Consider the following 21617-nt stretch of genomic DNA (forward strand, 5'->3'; position numbering starts at 1 on the left):
AACCTGACTGGAAGACATCAAAGGAGTGGTTCATTTGGAGAAGAGAGTTGTTCATTTGTAGAAGAGAGTTGTTCATTAGAGTTATTTAGCCTAATTCTTGAATTCTTGTTGTCTTAATTAGAAGACAATGCTCAGTCAAAACTAGACCTAGGCTACGTTCCCTGCATTAAAGGTGCACAATGGTAAAAAGTCACATTTTATATTGTGCTTTTCCACCTTTAATATTCCACATTCAAGAGAGTTTAATATTCCACACTCCAGGGAGTTTAATATTCCACATTCATTAGACATTCATTTTTCATCAGCATAGCAGCAGAAGAGGCCCATCATTACAGAGTCAGTCTTCTCCAGCAGGTGCTCCCTCATGATGGGCAGAACCTGGTTGGATGTCGTGGAGGAAATATAACATAACAAGTGTTTTTGCATATGCCCAAATAGAGGGGCACATGCAGGCCACGAGCAGATGGGTGCAGAGAGCCAGAGGAGGAGGAGGTGACTGGAGGAGTGATGCACGACAGAGACAGCTGTGATGAGTTGGCTTCATTCACAATGTACAAGAGCAGCCAGCGTATAGTGAGAATCATAAATAAGTACGAAAGATAGAAATTGAAGTGGAGACAGTGAGATAGCTTTTCATAATTTTGCAGGTGATTAGAGTTTCAAACATGTTTTTCTCAGGAATAGTATAATTCTTTATAATGTAGGTTTGAACCTTACTTACTGCCTAATCGCAACTAATCGATTATTGAAATAGTTGTTAACAAATAATCGTTACCTGACTTAGGCTCCAAAACATGCCATGAGAGAGAGATTTTATGACTCAGACAGATCAGGAATTACAAACAAATGATTAAAGCACTCTTTTATCTGTAAATATTTTCCACCAAGACGTCCTCATGTCACTTCACTTCAGCTTTACCTGAAAATCTTATATTTTGCGTTCTAAGCAACTAAGTGATTAATTGAAGGAACAGTTTGTAGATTAATCGATTAGTAGAATAACTATTAATTGCAGCTCTAGCAATTTGTGCCCTTAACCTCAAACTGTATCAGTGTAGCTTTATCTGGATTTATTGATTAAAAAAATTCTGGTATTCAAAGGAAGACTCCGTGTATATTACATAAGTATTTTTGCTGTCTGACTATCAAAAAGGAGTTAGCTAGTGTTGGAAAGAATGCATTAAAAAAGACTTATTGTGGTTTTGTCTGCACACACCCATAGATCATTATGTGATAACGTGGACATTTTAAATCACAATATTGATCTAAAACAACGTAATAGAAGATACAAAATAAAACAATCTGGGTATTTTGCACAGTAAGCACTATGACATGACCTTCAAATTGCAGATCCATCATAAAAAGTAAAAGCCAAAGTTTAATCTGCCAACTGGAGAAATCGTTGTAGGAGTGAAGACGTTTCGCCACTCATTCAAGCTGCTTCTTCAGTTCTGGTCAGATTACTGGTGGACACTGCCTTCTATGTGTCTGAAGGGAGGAGCTAACTACACTGAAACTGTAAACAGCTATTGTTTACAGTTTCAGCCTTAATGGCCTACATTCAACCTTTAATGGCCCTACTAGCTTGCTCTGTTGTTCTCTTTGTTTCCTTTCTTGCTTTTGGGATGGAGTTATAAACTGGGGAGAGGTGGTGCCCCCCATTTTTGTTCAAGGAAGGATTATCTTTTCTAACAAATATAGCTTTAACTCCCCTCTCAAACCATCATTTATATTCTCTGGCTAAGAGAAATGTCTTCACTCCTACAACGTTTTGTCCAGTTGACAGATTTAACTTTGGCTTTTACTATGGATCAGATCAGGATCACTGAGCAATTACACAGACAATGACCCACTGTAAATGAATGAATAAATAAATAAATAAATAAATAAATAAATAAATAAATAAATAAATAAATAAACAAACAAACAAACAAATAAATAAATAAATAAACGAAACTACACTAAACTAAATTAAACTAAACCAAACTAAACAAAAATAAAATAAATCAATTACACTAAATTAAACTAAACTACAATAAAAGAAATACTGTAAACTAAACTAAACTAAACTAAACCAAAATAAAATACATTTTAAAATAAATAAAGTTTATTTTGAAACCCCTAACCGGAAGCACTCTACACGCGCTGACGCTAGCCTGCCGTGCTAAAAACGTGATGCTCTGCGTGTTGTGCGCCTCCAGCTACATCTCCATCCCTGGGTTTCCAGCAGCAGCAGCGGCAGCAGTGGCAGCAGCAGCGGCAGTCTCCTCTCTTCCTCCCCGACATCAGCAGCTGTCCTCCGGCTACACCTCCAGCTCACACCCCGCTGGTGTGTTCGGCTACTTTGCCGCTTTACCTCTGCTCTCCTCACCTTCGCGCGGTGCATGGCCTCTGTATGGGACGATGGCAGAGGAGGATTATTCCACTGTTTTGTCGTTTCCACACAACAACAGGTCGCACCGGTAAACCCCCGATAACAGCGCTCTAGCACGCCGGGTTTGGGACACGTTTTGGGGGCGCGGATGTGGCAGCTCAGCCCTGGACTGGAGGAGGAGCAGGTGCGTGCACATTTAGTATTATCACACTCATGCTCCATAAGTACAACCAAGATCGTGTTGTGTAATCGAATAATCGCTTATGATGCGTGTTAGAGGCGTCAGCTGTGATATTAGTCAGAGAAGGCAAAGGCTATAGGGCACAGATGACCAAGAATGGCATGACATGTTGTTGTATGGTAGCCACAGAGGGTCATACAAGATAGTTTGTGCCAATACCCAGCCTGGATAAATGTCATATGGATGTGGATTATGGATGTGGCAGGGAGGAGGGCATGTGGAGTAGCCTAGGACTGGGTAAAATGACAAAAATAACAAAATAAGCTAAGAATATTTAGTAGTACTAGACCATGTGTGTACTATAACAGCTTATTTGATTATATTTTTAGCTCCCATACATAAAATGTTCGCTCTGTTGCTTAAGAAATACAACTTTGCATCCTAAAGATGCAAATCGATGGCTAATCTCTTACCCAAAACACAGCCTCTAGGCAAAGTACAGCAGGCAAAAAAATAAATAAATCTACCACTTGTGTTTCCAGGTTCTTACACGAGCATAGGTGGCTTACTCAGTGTCAGCATTTTTTAAACAATAGTAGCTAATTTAATGTGATTTATAGACCTGAAAGAAAACAGGTGCTGGAGAAATCAGGATCTTAACTTTCTAAAACAATGAAAACTGTGGTTGGCTGGATTTTAACATTTTCCATTGTTTATCATGCCAATCTTATTTGAATGGAGTTAGTTTCATATGAGCTTCTTTAGTGCATTAAGAAGTTTTGCCAAATTTGTAATAATTTCTCAAATATCCTTCATGACCAATGAAGAGGCAGGTTTCCCCAATAGAGATCGAGATTGATTGTGTTGTCATACATAGGACAATATGTGATGTCATAGGACAATATTAAACCTATGGAGACTTTAAGATGCTCATTACTTAATATATTTATGTAACCATATCCATCATTTGTCTGTACGTAAATTGAAAATGTAACATATATTTAAACTAAGCAATAGCACAAAATAAACAAAGAATAGATTTAAACAACATAACTATGTGCTTAATATTTTCCCCCATGTTAAATTCCCACCCCAGATGCCTCAGAATGATAAGCCTCTTCACACAACCCTATTTTGAATTTGGGGCAGATCCCTGGTGCACCGGAAAGCTGCTTACTGTTGTCAAAACTGCTTCCAAACTTTGCAGAAATCACCACATTCTCATCAGCGCAGTTCACATTAGCCAGTCGTAAAGTCCAGATAAACAACAGGCAGTGTAATGTAATAGCAGCGCGGGTGTTCCACTTTGAGAAGGCTATTTCTGAACACGCCGTCTACTTCTATTGACGACTTCCAAAACATATCCTATTTATACACGATATAAATAAATAAGTAGGAATATATGATTTCTATAGTAAATGGACACAATTCTGTCTTTTCTGAAATATATTTTACAATCCAGCTCAGCAATTAGTGTCACATATCCAAGACTTTGAGGTCTAGTATGATTTGTCATTTAAAGGTGTGCTAAAATCGGTTTTATCTCGTGTTTCTGAGGCTTACTATAAAAGTGTCAAAGCTGCGTTTAGAACATTTACTCTTATTTGAGTGTGTATTATGTAACTTTTCTCGCGCTACCTGCTTGTCTCCATGGAGATGTTATTGCTTTGTCTGGAAAGTTCTACCGAAAACTACAGGTTCAGTTTAATGCAATGCTCTTGAACTTTCTAAGCAAAGCAATAACATCTCCATGGCAACAAGCAGGTAGCGGACTCTCCACCAGAAAAGTTGCGTAGTGCACCTTTAACATAAAACTAATCTAAACATTCATATTATTAGAGTGGTTGTTCCACATTGAGGGCTATTTTTGAACTTACTTCATTTCTTCCTATTCCCAGTGAAGGTTATTTAAAGGAACTGTGTCAAAGTGAAGGAACTCTCGCAGCAGACGGTGGAGAGAGCGTCAGAGGTGATTCAGGACTGAATTTAAGTCAAGTTTAAAAATATCAGTTTGGACAGACATTGTGGAGCTACTCAAACACTTTGCCTGGTGGGTGTCCCCAGTACAAGTGTAATTCTGTCACAGTTTTTAAAGGGAGCTCTGAGCAGACAGGGGCAGCGGATAAGGCCAAAGAAAACCCGAGATTTAAGCTGAAAGGGGCTTTTCAGGTAGGAGGAGGATCTGGGAATGACAGCCTGTATGTGAAGGTTAATGTTGTGTAGTTTTGCATGTTTTTAAATGACTATCATCAAAACTGTATTATATGGGAGAGTGATATTGACAAAATGAGCATCTCAAAATGTTTGTGGATTATCACAGTGACAATGGACTGTAAATTTAACCATCCATGTACAGAAATATTTGCCTAGCTAACCAAGAATATGTGCTTTGTATGTGTTTTACAAAGATGTGTGGTCTGGACTCTGGACTGTGTGGCTGACAGTAAATCAGAGACACACATGGTCCATCTGTATCAAAACAAATATGACCACTTACAACAAAAAAAGAAAGGGAAAAAATGTAGGACTGAAAAACACTGTAGACGTCTGCAGAAGTCAATGAGGGAAGCAATAAATATTGTTAAACTGAGGTGAGATATGTGTGATTTTCAAGACCAATGAACTCCTCCATTTCCCAAAAAAACTCCTCCATTTCCCATGTGTCCCTGAAATAAACAAACCTGATTAAATGGCTCTGTGAGTTTGCCCTGAGGGGGAGGTGTTGAACAGACTGCAAGACTGTTAGAATATACCTGTCTGGATCCCAGACTACAGTAATTGCTATTGTTACCCTATTGTATACACTGTTACAGTTCCTATTTTTCTTACTAAAGTTTATTGTAATTTACTACATATCCAAAACAACAATTGTGATTTTGATTTCTTTCTTTCTTTTTCTTTTTTTTGATAGATCTTACATGTTTTCAAGTTATGTCATCAACACATTTTCTACAAAAAAAAACAAAAAAACAAAAAAAAACAACATTCAAATACTATTACATGTCATGACCCAATAATGATTGCTAATAAAAGATGTAAAAACAATATATATATATAATAATAATAATATAGTCCTTCCTAACAGAATACAGCCCGTTGAAAAGCACAAGGCAGAGAGCAGTAATGGCTCTGTCTGTTTCATCAGTACAAAGTGCTGTAACAGGATTAGTGGGATATCTTATTGTTCTCCCACATTTGATTTGAACTCAGTGACTTATCTGAATAAAGCTTAATCCTAAATGTACAAAGCCTGTGTGATACTTCTAATCTGTCTGACCTGCTGATCCTGCAAAATACCACTTCACTAAAGGCTATTCTCCCTGCCCCTATTCTTTCATATGGATTACAATAGGGCCTGGCATATGTATTATCCAAACATGTGCTTCAACGTGCCTATAAATGTCTTGGATGAGTGAGCTATCTCATTCTATTAGGTCTGCAACAATGAATTGAATTCATTTTGTGGAGAAGTTGGGCGCAAGGTTAAATATGTACAAGATTTAGATGTGACATTGGAGTCACAATAACACAAGGTTATCATCACCAGTCTGATCTGTGGTGTCAGGTTTCATTTATTCTGCTGATAATTGTTTACTTATTTTATTCTCCCCCTCTCTCCCCACCACCCCACTTCTCTCTCTCCCCCTCTCCATTCCTCTCCCGCTTTCTACCTCCCCTTTTTATCTCTCCCTCTCTTTCCCTCCTCATCTTTCTCTGACCTCTCTCCCCTTTTCACTTTTTTTCTTTCTTTCCTTCTTTCTTTTTGTCTTTCTCTTTTGTTCTCTCCCCTCTCCGTTCCTCTCTCTCTATCTCTCTCTGCCCCTTTCCCTCTTTGTCCCTATCTCACCCGGTCACCCCCCATTCTTTCCCTCTCACTCTCCTGTCTCTCCTCCATTTCCCCCTCTTTTTCCCCCTCTGCCTCCCCCTCTGTCTTTCTCTCGTCCTCCCTTTGCCCCGCTCTCTCTGTTCCTCCTTTTCTCTCACCCCCTCTCTCCCATTTTTGTCTCTCTCTCTCACTCCCCTCTCTCCCTTCCTCACCCTCCTAAACTATGTCTCCCCGTCTCGCTCCCCGTCCCTCTCCTCCTTTCGGCCCTCTCCCCGTTCCTCTCTCTCTTTTCCGTTCCTTCCCACTCCCTCTCTCCTCCAGGTGTAGAGTGGCTGTGGTGGAGGGGTGCCTACAGGATGGATATAGATGCCTGTTTTCGATATTACTTCCAGCACCCATGGTCGCGCCTCATCGTGGCCTACCTCGTCACCTTCTTCAACTTCCTGATCTTTGCCGAGGATCCGGTCTCCCACAGCCAAACCGAAGCTCACATGATCGTCGTGGGCAACTGCTTCTCCTTCCTCTTCAACAAGTATCCGGGCCTGGGCTGGAACATTCTCAAAGTCATCTGCTGGATCGCTGCCATCATCACCGGACTGTTAGCCGGGAAGTTTATATTCCACCGGCAGCTTTTTGGTAAGTCACGTGGGAAAGAATGCCGAGGAATACACAGAGGAATGTGTCTGTTCTGAAAGCATGAATAAGCAATCAGCGTGTTTATCTTGGTAGTCGTCTCAGTTAGAATTAGAGGAGAGTGATATGAAAACAAAAACTGAATCATGAGTTTGTTAAATCCTAATCAGTTATCTTCTGTTAAAAGCTCATGCTAGTCTTAATATAGTCTATTAATTTAACATATTGTGTCAAAAAGTATATTGAAATACTGCAGTAATTTTATTATTACATAACAAAACTTTTTTTTTCATAACATGATGTGTAATCTAGCCTGGCAAACCAGTCCCTCTTTTGTGTTAACTTGTGTCAAATTTTGAGACGGTCTAATCACAGCCACTTATTTGTAGCACATGTCTCTCAATGCAAAAGACATCTTCTCTTGAATATCATAACATCCCGAACCAAGTATATAACTTATTTTACTTCACATACATAACAGTTCAGTGCATCGATTGTTGATTCTGCAGTTGCTCATTTCTTCGTGTTTTTCCTTCCTTTTTCACTTGTAAGCCACCATGTTTGTTTTGACACAGACCATGCAGTTAGGCTTGACTGACAGGCAGATTAATCAACCTGAAACTGGGTAGATGGGTTACAGTTCCAGACCCAGTAGCTGTAGTTGCTGTTGTCAAATCACGTGGTTTTGGCTGGCTTGGCATATTTATTTTCAGGCATATCCTCCAAATATCCTTTATAATGATGCAGATGTAGTCGTCTTATAGATGCCAGCCTCATGTTAAAGGGGAAGGGCCCCGTGCCTCCGCTTTATCATCTCCATGATGCATATCTGTCATGATTCTCACCTCTGCTCAAAACCACATCCTTTCTGCCGTGCTCATAAATCATTAGTTCATCTCATCTGAGGATCATTAGTTTAAAGCAGCTGAAGTCCACAGTCTAATCACACATTTCATTTGAATTCATTTTTCATGTCATTTTTGGTTATTCTGGCACTTTATTAGTCACTCACGTATAATAGTTGAGTATAATACATTTGCGATCCTCTCCTTTTATAACCGATAATAATACATTATTGAGTATTTCAAAAAACACCTTTTTGGTTACACTATAATCTTGTATTTTATTGAATAAATATAGGAATAATGCATAACATTTTGAGCATTTTTAAATGGCTACAGCTGTACAATACATCCTAGCCACAGCCGCCCAGGGTACACTGACACAAGTGAGGCTGCCAATCTGCAACAGCGGCCCCTCCGACCTCCAACCCCTCACTCACACACCACATTCAAACTAGACAAGTGTCCTTAGGCAAGACACTTCACCCACCAGCAGTTTAGTTGTCACCTGACTGTGTGGTCTGCCATCCAAGTACGAACCAGGACCAAAGCTGCTTAGCATCTGAAGTCAGATAAGCTCGGGCATTGATTAGGTGGTATGGAGAAATCCTTAGAGAAAGAATTAGTATATGTAATGTAATTAAGTGTCATTTGTGATAGCACACATGTGTTTGATTTGTGAGTCATGCATTGGGCACATCTTGTATTACAGTGACCCTCTTCAAACAGAGGGCTGTAAGTGGGCTTGAGTGCCGTGGCTTTCCTGCACATATCGAGCAGTGAGTAGACTTGGTACAACGCCAGAGCTTCTATCTGATCAAATATCAAGACTTTATTGGATTGTGTGTTTCCATTTTCAGAATGTGACGTCATTCGTCTACTTGACGTTCCGATGGCCCGCGGCCTTTATGTTACAAATTTACATCAATGTACATGTATTTCTGCGTCACCCACACAAACAATCTACACATCAAATGAAAGCTACGGCATTCATCTTTCTGAATATGTAAATCATTTACACCTCTAATCACCACAGTGCTGACAGGAAAGCCGTTTGTACAGAGAAGTCAGAAATGTGGATTTGGACTTCACTTATCTTTGAGCGCTCTGGTTCTGTCAAACATCAACATATTCACTCAAAGTTGGTCTCATTCGTTCCGTAAAGGTCCAGAGAATATAATCCAGGCAAGAAATTATGTCCACAAAGGAAGTTAGATCCTCCATGTCCAATCTGCTGCAGTTAAGTGAAATCTGTTTCGTCACTTCTTTGCATTTCTTTTGTCGATTTCAAGCATAATAAACTTCTGACAGTGCCAACTTTGTTCCTCAGTGCAAAACAAACTTGTGATTGACACCAATGTTGGCCAATAAGGTGGGGGTTGTGGGTTACTGGAGCTGCGGACAGTAAATGAATCAAGCTGTTACATCACACACATTTAGTGATGTTTTCCTCTTAAAGCCAATGAACAGCGGAACACCAAGATGCATGACATGCAGTGGTTTACTGTAAACAGACGGACTATGCTGCGCGCGTAAAAGGAGGAGACTGGATACAAAGATCCGTGTGTAAATTAAGCGTGTGTAATTGCGTGATTTTACGCACTGTTTTGCAGCAGTTTTGCATTTTAAACATGACGAAACAGACAAATCAAAGGAAGTACACGACCGAGGACACCGTGGATGTTTGTACAACTTAAACTAGAGGCATCTCGGACGGTTCGTGGTGAAGATCTCATGGTGGACTGGGGAGCAGAGGACCTTATATTTTGATGGACTGGATGCTGTTCACACAATGACAGAAGTTGTTCAGAGTGGGACTCGATTCTCCAACCTTCGGGTTGGGGGACCAAAGCTCTAACCACTGAGCCACTGTTGCAGAATGACTGTCTCACTGTACAATCATGTACAGTGTGTTTTAAGTTTCCAGTGTGTGTTTGTTCACTGTTTGCAGTGTGTGGTTTGTAAATATATATTTATTTTGACCCATACCACTTGTTTTGACTATATTTCATATACAAATATACATTTTATATTGTGTTTTGATATGATATATAAATGTACAGTAATAGAGCAGCTGTGCAGATACAGATTCCTCTCAGTGTGAGCTTTCACTAGAGCTTCGTTGGTGTCTGTGGGTTGAAACATTCAAAAGTTATTGCACTTTTTCCAAATGTTCTCCAAATGTCTCCATTTGGATAGGTTTGGAGAGGCCTGGACTTACTCATGATAAAATGAGTGTAAAACTCTCATTTTTATAGGTATTGACCTCAAATTTAAAATGTAAGTGGTCAACAAGATATTCAGTTGAGATATAGTGTATTTTGTCCCCAGCTCCTACTGCAGCTTTCTACACCTTTATTTTCACCAAAAAATTTAGGCGAGGATGAGATTATTATTTTTTTTTATGTGTGTTCCAAAGTGTATAAATGCTCAGCAGACAAACTTAGTGATTCTGACACCTGTTGGTAAAACTATAGGGTGTTACCTTTACAAAGACCCCAAACTTGTGCATTTACTACTGAGGGTTCAATAACATGTGGAACATTTCAGGCAAATCAACATCTCCATGGACACACATGTACAACAGGCGATGGCTCCTCCGCTAGAAAAGTCAGAGTTACTTTAATACACAGTACTATATGAAACCGATAACAACAGCTTGGACCTTTCTCTGGTCTACACTACAAAACAATATTCTGTCCCCAAAGTGAGCTGACCAATGAGACCGCATGTGACAGATGCATTATAGACGACAAGATTACTCTGCAGTTTAGAGTTTTTGCGTTGACAGCATTTTGTGTAAAACCTCCAGATTTTGTCTCTACTTTTCAATATTACTTCATCAATCATTTCTCAGCCCGACACCCAATGTTTCAGCTATAAATAGTGCGGCCCTGTTCACACGATGCAGTTTATAGAAGTAGATTTACGATGGGAGTGGAAATATCTCCTCTGTAACACTCTGGTGACTAACCATCTGTTCAGAGGCTGGTGAAGTGCATTAGACAAACCTGACTGCCCCCATCTCTCACTACATTTGATTTTATAGACTCATCTGAATACATTATGCTTGAGTAGTACAAATAAAACCTAAGGGATATTTTTAAAGTAAACATTATCCTTGAATAAATCTATAAATCTGACAAAAAATGGACAAGAATTACACTTTTATGCTTGAATATTGCCACAGTTTTTCAAGCTATTCTCAAAAAACAATGCCACCGTGTTTTTTTTTCTGCTGACAGATAATGTTTTAATTGAGCTTGAGGACAGATTATCATCCTCTAGTGGAATTTGCTATTTAACTGTTTAATTTAATGTTTTGACCTGGTTATAAATAATTACTGGGCTTGTCCACCTGAAACAACACCTGGCATAAAGTTAAACTGCCGTGCCTGTTTGCCAACGCCCAATCTCATCAGGTCCTCAAAGCTAAGCAAGGCCGGGCCTGGTTAGTATTTGGATGGGAGACCACTGAGAACACCAGGTGCCACAGTGGGACAGTAGTGGCTTCAGTGGAAATTGCTGTTGTGTCCTTAGGCAAGACACATCACCCACATTGTCTAGTATGAATATGGTGTGAGTTTGTGTGGTTGGCAGCCTCGCTTCCATCAGTACAGTTGTAGCTCACCACCACCAACTATGGAGTGAATGAATAATCAGTCCATGATAATGTAAAACACTCTGGGTGTTTTGAAAGGTGCTGTATACCGAACTATAGTCACACTTTTTTTCATAGTTTGTCGGTTTGTCGGGGGTGCAACTTATACTCAGATGCGACTTATATGTGAAATTATTAAAATATATAATTTCACATCTTCGTTATTGTCACACTGACAACCGCACAAGATCGCTCTAGACCTGTACTAGTAACACGGGAACGGAAGTTGGCGAAGTTGTTCAGAAGCGACACCGAGGACAAAGAATTCAATGGATTTAGTGATTTGGAGTGAGATCCAGAGTAAACTTGTTGCTTGTTTTTTCTGCTTTATTTATCTGATTAACTGTTAATATCTTACGTTAACAAACCAGACACGTGTTCAGTTCTGTCTTTGCTTCATGTCACTGAATAAATATAAATGTGTTATATTAGCGTGCTGTACTGATATTCAGCCTGTTGTTCGACATTTTATTGTTATTATTATAACTTGCCTTTAAAGATAAAATGTCTGTTCTTGGTCTTGGATTTTGTAAAAAAAAAAAAAAAATTCCCCCCAAAATTGCGATTTATAGTCCAGTGCTGCAATGTGTTTTTTTTCTTCATTATTATACATTTTTGGCTGGTGCGACGTATACTCCGGAGTTACGTATAGTCCGGAAAATATGGTAAATCCAGTGCAAATGTCAACACAAATTAAATAATTGTAAATTATTTTTTCACAATAGCTTCAAAAAGTGGTGCCATTATTTAAACCCAAAGATGTGATTTTTTGTGTGGGTTTTTTTCATTTTTTTCAGTGGACTTTAAGCCATAATATTAATAGAAAATTTGTGAAGCCAAACAAACAATGATTAGGTCCAACCTTTGTGCCCGTGTGTGATGTTGCACTACAATCACAGCCATGATGAGTAACCTGTGGTATGCGCCGCGTGTGTGTGAGTGTGTCATTGGTCACACTGTGGTCCGTTGGCCTCCATCTTGTTTTGTGTGCCCTGAAGGATGCCATCTGCGGCCTGTCATGTCCACTCACTCGTCTGTGCAGAGGAGAGGGCGAGCTGAGGGTCAGAGAGGAGGAGGAGGAGTGGACTGCTGTTTACATAAGGACAACAAGAGGTCTTGCAGATAATATGATGGAGCGCTGAAGGATTTCAGAAATTTATCTCATTTCAGTTTTCCTGTCAAGCATTGCAGTTGTGGTTATATTTGCAGTCTGTGTTTTAGTAATAGGATTTTGTGCAGAGTTCCCATTTTAAAGAATAAGATTTGACAAAAAGATAATTGATTATGATTCATCTTGCAGCCCTAATCTGGTGTAATTGACTTGTAATTCTTCTTACAAGTATGGATTTACATTAGGACATTTTCTGAATATATCTCGCAGCAATAACATTTGAGAAAAGACTGAAATAAAACAGGGCTGATTTAGCTGGTTACTGGCTCATTGGCATCTTGGGTTGTTTTTATGTTGGTCGACAAATGATTTAATTTTGATTACAAAGAATTTAATGGGGCAACAACAGAAAGGGGACAGTATTTGGAGTGAGTCAGCTGGAGATTTTTAGACCCTCAAGAAACACAAATGTTCAGATCATTTCATATTATCAACATAAAGCTTTTGTCACTTGTAGATTTACTCACAGCAGGAACCCACAGTCACAACTCAAGTAAGACTACTGTAAAATATCACTCAGGTAGTAAAAATACTGTGTCCGAACATCTTTGAAAGGTTACTCCAGTAAAAGTACCTCCCCACCTCTGATGTTTTGTGATGAGCTTCCTGATTATAATTCAGCTTCGACGGTGTTTAACGCAGATGTGTCCTGCCTATAGGAGCGGCCCTCGGGTTAACCTCGTCATGTGAATAATGAATGAGTGTGCCACCAAAGCACTTTTCCACCTCCGTGCATCGATTCACTGCTTCTTTCTCCTGAGCCAAGTCACTGTCACTGCCTGGATTCAATCAGGCAGATGATATGTCTTTGTTTTTAATTTACGAGAACAAAATAGATCAAAAAGAGATGCCATTTTGTGGTTATGTGTGTCCCACCTGAGCTTCAGCTTTGATTGTCCCACCTCAGCTTCAGCTTTGATTGGACCAATTGAGTTTTGGCCGTTCCTTCATGACATGATTTGCTAGTGACCTGACGAAATAACAGAAATCTGAAATGTATTTTTTATGTTTTAACAAAGACATGTTGCAGACTAAACTGAAGTAGGCCTGACACTGGAGTTTGAACACAGGAGAAGTTTCTTTACCATCAGTACGAAACCCAGGACCTGGAGACATGGACCCTCCTCACACTGTGATAGTGTTCCAGTCTGGTCACAGTCTAGTCTATGTGTCTATTGTAGGGAGTGTTATACCTCTGATGACATAGGCCAAGATAACGAGGACTGAGCTGACAATGAGTGACCTCGGTACAGCAGTGTGGATAAAGTACTCAGTTTTGTTACTTAAAAGTACAGATACACAGGTAAAAAGGTACTCAATTAAAAGTATCACATGAAAAAATCTACTTAAGTAAAAGTATTTAAGTACCTGTATGAAAATGAACTAAGAGTAAAAAGTAAAAGTATTTCACACAAGTGTTGTTCATTTGTTAAAGTGTTAAAAGTTGTGACGTGGATTAAAAAGTGATACATATTTTGGTCAATTTCTTAATTTTTCTTATGAATTTTGTGTATTTATTTTGTTTGTTCAAAGGCGAAGCTTGAACTGGAAATCTTTATTCAGGATGTTACCACGAACATGGTAAAAATAACCCCTCAAATCATATGTAAAGTACTTTTTACTTTTCAGTCCAGTTCAAAAAAGTAGTGGAGTAGAAAGAACAGATAAATGTAAAAATATCCTCTGTAAAATGTACTTAAGTTGAGTTTTTAGGTATCTGTACTTTACTTAAGTACGGTGTTTTGCTGCTTGTACTCCTTTACCTTCCACCACTGCGATACAGCGTGGAATCTCATAAATCTTGTTCAATATACCCTTTATTTCAAATTGACCCACAGTTGGTAAGGTCTGCTTGACTTTTGCTCAGATGAGATGTTTTGCCATTTCAAAAGCATTAGTAGTATTTATCACATGGAACACACTGTTTATTATTTCTGGCTGGTCCATTCTCTTATTAAATGTGTTATTGAAGTCAAGCCCCTGTCTAGCTCTCTCAATAAAGGCTAAAGTACAGGTTGTGTACTCAGTGGAGTCGACACAAAGGCAAAGCAATAATAATGATGACAGCACCAACAAAGAGCAGCTGGAATAATGGTGTATCATTTCTGTAAAGGGCTATGGTTTGATGCCAGGACATAAGTACAACATTATACTATAGAACCATGTACAGTCTGAGCTATGACGCATTAGAATAAGTATATAAGTATTTTGAAACAATCATTTGAATAGTAGAGAATGTAGAGGTGTAACTTTTCTTGCTTGCGATGAGGTCGGGCTGGGAGATCAATCAACTTCATTTGATTGCTAATTCTTAAAATGCTAATTAATGTGAAAAATGACTAAATGATCCTACGTCGAGATGGGACAGTTAGCAATAATATCGTTTACCGTGATTAAAAGGGTTGACAATCATCTTTCATGGGACATTTTATATAATCATGATAAGTACGATACTAGATCATCTCAGACTAACACATTTTAAGACTAGACTGAAAACCCACCTCTTCTCCCTAGCATTTAATACTAGCTAGACACAATATATGTTGGTGTTTTATTGTTCCTTTCCTATTTCTTCATATCTGTATATTTGTTTTTTGTTGACTTTTATGTGAAATACTTTTGGCAGCGGAAGTTGTTTTAAATGTTACCGCACATTACGGCAAATACAGTTGAAATTCACTGAATATAAACCTCTTCATGATAAAAATTATAATTATTCATGTCCAGAACATTTTTAAACCGCCATCAACTTTAATCATTATCGTGATGTAATCGTTAATCGTGATCATGACACATTTCAATATGGTCCCATGTCTAGTCCTACATGTCTAGAACTTTGTGCCTCTTCAGTGATAATAAGTAATAAGAGCCACTCGCTGTGTCTTGGAGGAACCTTTTTATAGTTTAATCACACTGAAAGGTGCACCATTTAACCAAATGTGCACTTTTTAGAAATGTTTTCATTGTATTCTGCCTGGTTAAGGCTTTGTTTTGATCTGGTTAAATCATTTTTTACCTGATTTTCCTGATTTTACTCACCTAATTTTTTTTACAAATATAAACCCAAATAAGGCTTGATTTAGACCTGATTAAATTCCTCCTTTTTTAGAATTGGCTTTGCATTTTCATAATTTAAAATACATTTCATAATTGCTTCTTTTGTCGCTGTTTGCCTCTTGTTTACATCTTAGGTTCTATATTACACAAAATTGATTCTTGTGAGCTTTTATCCATGTTATAATGCAGGAGTTTGTGTGTGAATGAAATGAAACACAACTCCAGGTGTGTTTGTGATGAAGAAACATTAAAACATAACTCAGAAAATCGCATATGTGGGCCCTATAAACCTGATTTCTGACCTCCTAAGTCTTGGTTATGTCTAGATGAACCTATTTTAGACTTTGTTTAATCCTAACTTAGACCTAGTTCTGTCCCATCTTCTACACATCCCTAGAATAGAGATAGAATAGTAAGTACTCTTGTGTGTAGCCTCTCCGTAGTCCTGTGCTGTCAGTGTTTCAGTATTATCCTGATTTATGCTGTAGACTCTTGGCTCTGCGCGGTTTGGCCCTGGGGGACTCTGAGCTGCGGGTGGAGGTCCCTCTCTCTCCCTCATGGAGCCTTGTAGAGCTGTGATGAATGAGAGCGCCGCGTGAGGGGCTAGAGTACATGTAAATATGGGGACGTGTGCATAGCGCGTGTTAGCGAGACTATTACTACGACAAACTGCAAGGGTGGGAGTAGATCGCTGTGTGTATAAAAACAGGACATGTCGCTGTTTGAAGATTTAAAGTCCAAATGTGTCTTTATCTATCCTTAAAGATGCACTATGTAACTTTTCTCTAGGGGGATTTGACACGTGCTTGTCCCTAGAATGGGTTAGTGTAACTATAACCCCTCATTTGGCCAGTTCTACCTACCTTGACATCAATCTATGACATCAGTAATAGTTTGGAAATAAGTTGAAAACATACATTCTTACTGAGAGCAGGGTTGCCTCTCCGCAGATCTGAGCTGTAAGTTGACGCGGTGTGTCTCCTGCTTGTCGAATGTTCTGACGTATGGCATTAAAACTTATCTATCTTGCATATATTTAAATGAGAAGTGTTTTTACTGCTCAAAAACACGTTTAAAAACATATATTCTTACTGTGAGTGGGATCTCCTCTCCACGGATCTGACCTGGAATCTGCTTGTCTACATGGAGATGGATTTGTTTAACGCCATACTGCGGAATATTCAGGCAAAGCAGTAACGTCACCATGGAGTCAAACCGGAAGCGGGCCAGAAAAGTGACACAGTGCTTCTTTAAATTAGATTAATTAATTACGTACAAGTCATTTATTCTCACATTTAACTAAGTGAAGTCTCCCACCAAAGACCTAGAACTGCGGAGGTCACGGTCACTGCATTAGTAAAAACGGCAAGACTCCTTTCATCAGTTATTCCATGTTTGATCATAAATTAAATTAAAAATGTGCTACAGTCGGGATTACAGAGCGAGGAGGCTGCCAAAATTGTAATTAAGACATTTTAGAGTGTGTTAATGTTGCTTCTCTGAGCTGTGAGCACATATGGATACTGGAGTCTGAGTAACACCAGCCAAATGTGTTTTAGCACAGAGCTGGAAAACAGAGTGTCACTGCACAAACATGTTAATGAATCATCTCTTTATTAGTTTAATTAACATTTTAGACGGGTTTATCTCAGCATCTATGGACCTAAAGCGTCGGTATACTGCACATCACAACATTATATCTGGGGCGACATTGGCTCAGGTAGTAGAGTGTTTGAAACGTCCTGTCCTGTGTTGTAGGTGCGAGGGAGTAGCTTAGACTGCTGCCCCCGCGACCCAGCCCCAGATAAGAGGAAGAAAACGGATGGACGGATGGACAGACAGATTGTGCGCAGCTGCCGTTTTTACAATATACTATGGGCGACTCTTACAAGAACAAAGTTGGGTACTCCAGTTTAATTTAAATGCAGCCTGGAAGATTAATTTAAGCTAATAGGCTCCAAGAACAGGAAGAGAAAACCTTTCACTCCTACCAAAATCATAGTTTAATTTCACAAAAGCAAGTTAATAAAACAGTGAGAGGGTAAACTTATTCAATTAACCTCAGCATTGTTCAAAATCTCACTTGTAATCCTGCCCGTGTGACAGCAGGCTGGTGTACTCGTGTGTCTGTGTGACTCAGCGCGGCTCCTCTGTGTGTCCTGTAAGTGGATTACCAGTGTAAATCTTTAGCCTTTACAGATCACGTCCCGCTCAATGATTTCATATGATCTCATTACACGCTGTGAGGAGGAGGAGGAGGAAGAAGAGAGAGAGGAGGAAGAGGAGGAGGAGGAGTAGGGAGAAGAGTGAGAGGAGGAGTAGGGAGAGGAGTGAGAGGAGGAGGAGGGAGAAGAGTGAGAGGAGGAGGAGGGAGAAGAGTGAGAGGAGGAGGAGGAGGAAGAAGAAGAAGAGGGAGAGGAGGAAGAAGAGGAGGAGGAGGACGAAGAGGGAGAGGAGGAGGAAGAAGAGGGAGAGGAGGAGGAAGAAGAGGGAGAGGAGGAGGAAGAAGAAGAAGAGGGAGAGGAGGAAGAAGAGGGAGAGGAGGAGGAGGAAGACGAAGGAGAGGAGGAAAAAAGGCAGAAGAGGGAGAGCAGAAAGAGGAGCAGGTGAAAGAGGAGGAAAAGGAAGAAGAGCAAGGAATAAGAGGAGGAGTAAAAAAAGAGGAAGAGGAGGAATAGGAAAGAGGATGAGCAGGAAAAATAGGAGGAGGAAGAGAAAGAGGGGGAAGAGAGAGGGCTGAAGAAGAGGAGCAAGAGAGGAAGAGGAGGAAGAAGAGGGAAAGGAGGAGGAAGGGAAGGAAGAGGAAAAGGAGGAGGAGGAAAAAAGAGGCATAAGAGGGAAAGCAGGAAGAGGAGGGGGAGAAAGAGGAGAGAAAGTAGAAGGAAGGATAAGAAAGAGAGGAGTAAGGAGGAGTAAAAATAAGAGACAGAGGAGAAGAGGACGAGCAGGAAGAATAGGAGCAGGAGGAGGAGGAAAAAGAAGAGGAAGAGGGAGGTGGAAGAAGAGGAGGAGGTGCAATAGAAGAAGGCAAAAGAGAAGAGGAGGGAAAAATAGAAGGAAGAAGAAGAGGAGGGAGGTGTAGCATTTAGCATCAAAAAGAATCATTGACTTCTGGGGTCCTGAATTGTAGGTAATTGTAGTTTATGTTTCAGTAGATTTTTCACTTGTTCAGTGCAGATGTGAGGATAAGTTGGACAGTCTGACAGGCTGATGGTGCAGATTTAGCTGTAGGGCTTCACAGATATTGGAAGTCAATTCAAAGTATACACACTGTACTGTGTTTTGTAATTACAACTCATCACTGTTCTACCAAGAGTCACCACTAGATGGAGACAGAGCCACACGTTTGTAGCTACAGACCACACAGAAAAAGCCCCCTAAAGCCCTCATTTATAGAGACACAGCATAGAACACAACCTCTACACCATATATTTCATGGATCATAATTAAAAAGTATAAATATTAACAAAGTATTTCAGTATTTTGGACTATGCTACTTTTAGTATCTGCTGCCACTACTATTTTAATACAAACCCATTTTGTCCGTAAATAAAATAGCTTGAGTAAAAGTACTATGCTAAGTATTTGTACAAAACTACTCAAACTAGGTCTGAGATGGTAATTTTGTGTCACAATTAATATGATTAAGTTTTATACAACTATTATAGAATTCTACTTTGTTATAAGTGAAAATAACTTATCTAGAAATCAGTCAAACATCAGTCATGAGTGTTTTTTCTGCACAATCTTAATCTTAATCTCAATTTTGAGTATATTTATCTTGTTTTTTGTTCAAACCAACACAACACAAATCTTTCAGACCTCCTCTACACTAAACCCCTCTCTTGCACCGCAGGCGTCTCACATAAATCACTCTTATCGGGCAGTGGTCTGGTTAGTAATGTGTCTCTGTGTGAAGGGCTCGTTGTGCTCAGCGGCGCCTCTCACTGGTCTTGAGTCAGATGTGCCGATACGGCGTGTGCCCTGTGCGTCCAGGTCAGGGCTCATTGGCACCACAGGCAATTAAGTTCAGCCATGCAAGTCCATTCAATTATGCAGCCGTGATGAGGCCTGAAATATCACACCGTTTGAGTGGAGCTTGACAGACTTAAAGGTGCTCTACCTGATTTTTACTCTTAAAAATGTCAGAAACAGAGCTAGTTCATTTTAAACTGTTTGCGAGTTATTCCTCACGTGCTTTATGCATTCAGAACATCCTAGTTATTCTTCTTGATGAGTTTATAAGTGCTTTTCACAACTGTCAGAGCCCAGAGTGGAGTTTAGCTCTGACAACTGTCCAGTAACAAATTAAAAGTAGTATAAAGTTAAGTTAAGTACATTTTAAAGTGGATTCTTTTTACTTTTACTTCTCTACATTTCAGAGTAGATATGAGTACTTTCTACTCAACTACATTTTTTTTTTTTTACTGGACTGAAGAGTAGAAGTATTTTTTATAAGAGTTTGAGACCTGCTGAAAACTCTGAAGGCTTTATTTTTAACACATTCGTAGTTTGAGCAAACAAAAATATATAGATAAAAACAGCTAGGAAGAAAAAACAACTATCTATTTAATTGTTACTGTTAAACAAATTTCGGCACAATATCTTTGAATCCTTATAAGACCACAAAATATTTATAGTATATCTTTACTTTTTACTCTTTAAGTACATTTTTAAAGAGGTCCTTTAATACTTTTACTTTAGTAGATTTTTTCATGTCACTTTTGCTTTTACTTAAGCATTTTTTTTGCTATGGTATCTGTACTTTTACTCAAGTAACAAAATGGAGTACCACTGCAACTAGCATGCTAACGGACAATAAAAGGCTTTATAATTAGATGCAAACAGTCTGTAGCAGGCTTTTTTTTTTTTTTTTTTTAATCTCAAGAGCTGCTTATGTAATATATCTGTACTGGGGCAAGACACATTTTGCTCAAACACATGAAAAACATTTGAAACCTAAAAAAATGGCCAAACTGTTTGAAAAAGTAACAATTTTGAGCAAAGTCTTAAATATAATAATCTTGTGTGTTTGAGTATTACACAAACCTGCAACATAAAACGAAACATTAGCGTGCGCCTTGTTTTCTCATGATTGACAATCTCGATATCATAATTGTACTTATAAATAATTTGATACAGCCAGAAAAAGCTCAGATTAGTTTAACAGTATTTTGGCACCAGAGGGGAGATAACATCTGTCGGTTTATGAGCGCGTCCCAGAAGGCTCACTGCGAGACTAAACTACACGGGAAACTATTGGAGGTAAACAGTCGGCCTTTAATAGGGAAATAAATGCTGTTTTGTGCTTTGTGTGTGTGTGTGTGTGTGTGTGTACATGTGTGTGTGACTATGTTTATGTTATACAATGAGGCCTCGGTAGAGCTCTAACTCAAAGCGATGCTGATGGAGACGGAGGTAGCGAGAAAACAAAGACTTAGGAAGATGGGCACGTTTGGCACCGGATCAGAGAGAGGAGAGGGAGAGATGGAGAGAGAGATAGACGGGGTGATAGAGAGAGAGAGGGGGGGGTTATAATGCAGAGGGGGAGCGAGACGGATGAACGGTAGGGAGAGAGAGCGCGCAGTTAAAATGCGGTAAGGAATGCAAGGAAAGAGAGAGGAGAGGGAGGGAGAGAAAGGGGAGAGAGATGAGAGAGTGAGGGAGAAAGACGCGTAGAGAAAGACGGAGAAGACAGAGATGGGTTATGCAAGCGAAGAGAGCGAGTAGAGAGAGAATGACAGAGGGGTTGAGGAAGAGGGGGTAGAAAGAAGTAAAGGGGAAAGAGAAGATGTGATGCAAGGAAATGGCAAGAGAAAGATGGAGCGCAGAGGGAGGGAGGAGAAGATAAAGGGAGGGGGAGGGTGAGTGG

The 21617-nt window shown here is 39.5% G+C and overlaps 1 protein-coding gene across 1 annotated transcript in view; it reads left to right on the forward strand.

The window, feature by feature from the left end:
• The first annotated feature begins 2389 nt into the window (after positions 1-2389).
• The window catches only part of tmem117 (transmembrane protein 117), a 79623-nt gene continuing 60395 nt past the window's right edge, over positions 2390-21617 (forward strand). The window contains exons 1-2 of the mRNA XM_033968205.2: positions 2390-2558; positions 6703-7017. Of these exons, the coding sequence (XP_033824096.1) occupies positions 6738-7017 (280 nt within the window). The 5' untranslated portion in view covers positions 2390-2558; positions 6703-6737. The remainder of the gene's footprint in view (positions 2559-6702; positions 7018-21617) is intronic.

The sequence above is a fragment of the Periophthalmus magnuspinnatus genome, chromosome 6 (assembly GCF_009829125.3).
Source record: "Periophthalmus magnuspinnatus isolate fPerMag1 chromosome 6, fPerMag1.2.pri, whole genome shotgun sequence".
NCBI classification, from domain to species: domain Eukaryota; kingdom Metazoa; phylum Chordata; class Actinopteri; order Gobiiformes; family Gobiidae; genus Periophthalmus; species Periophthalmus magnuspinnatus.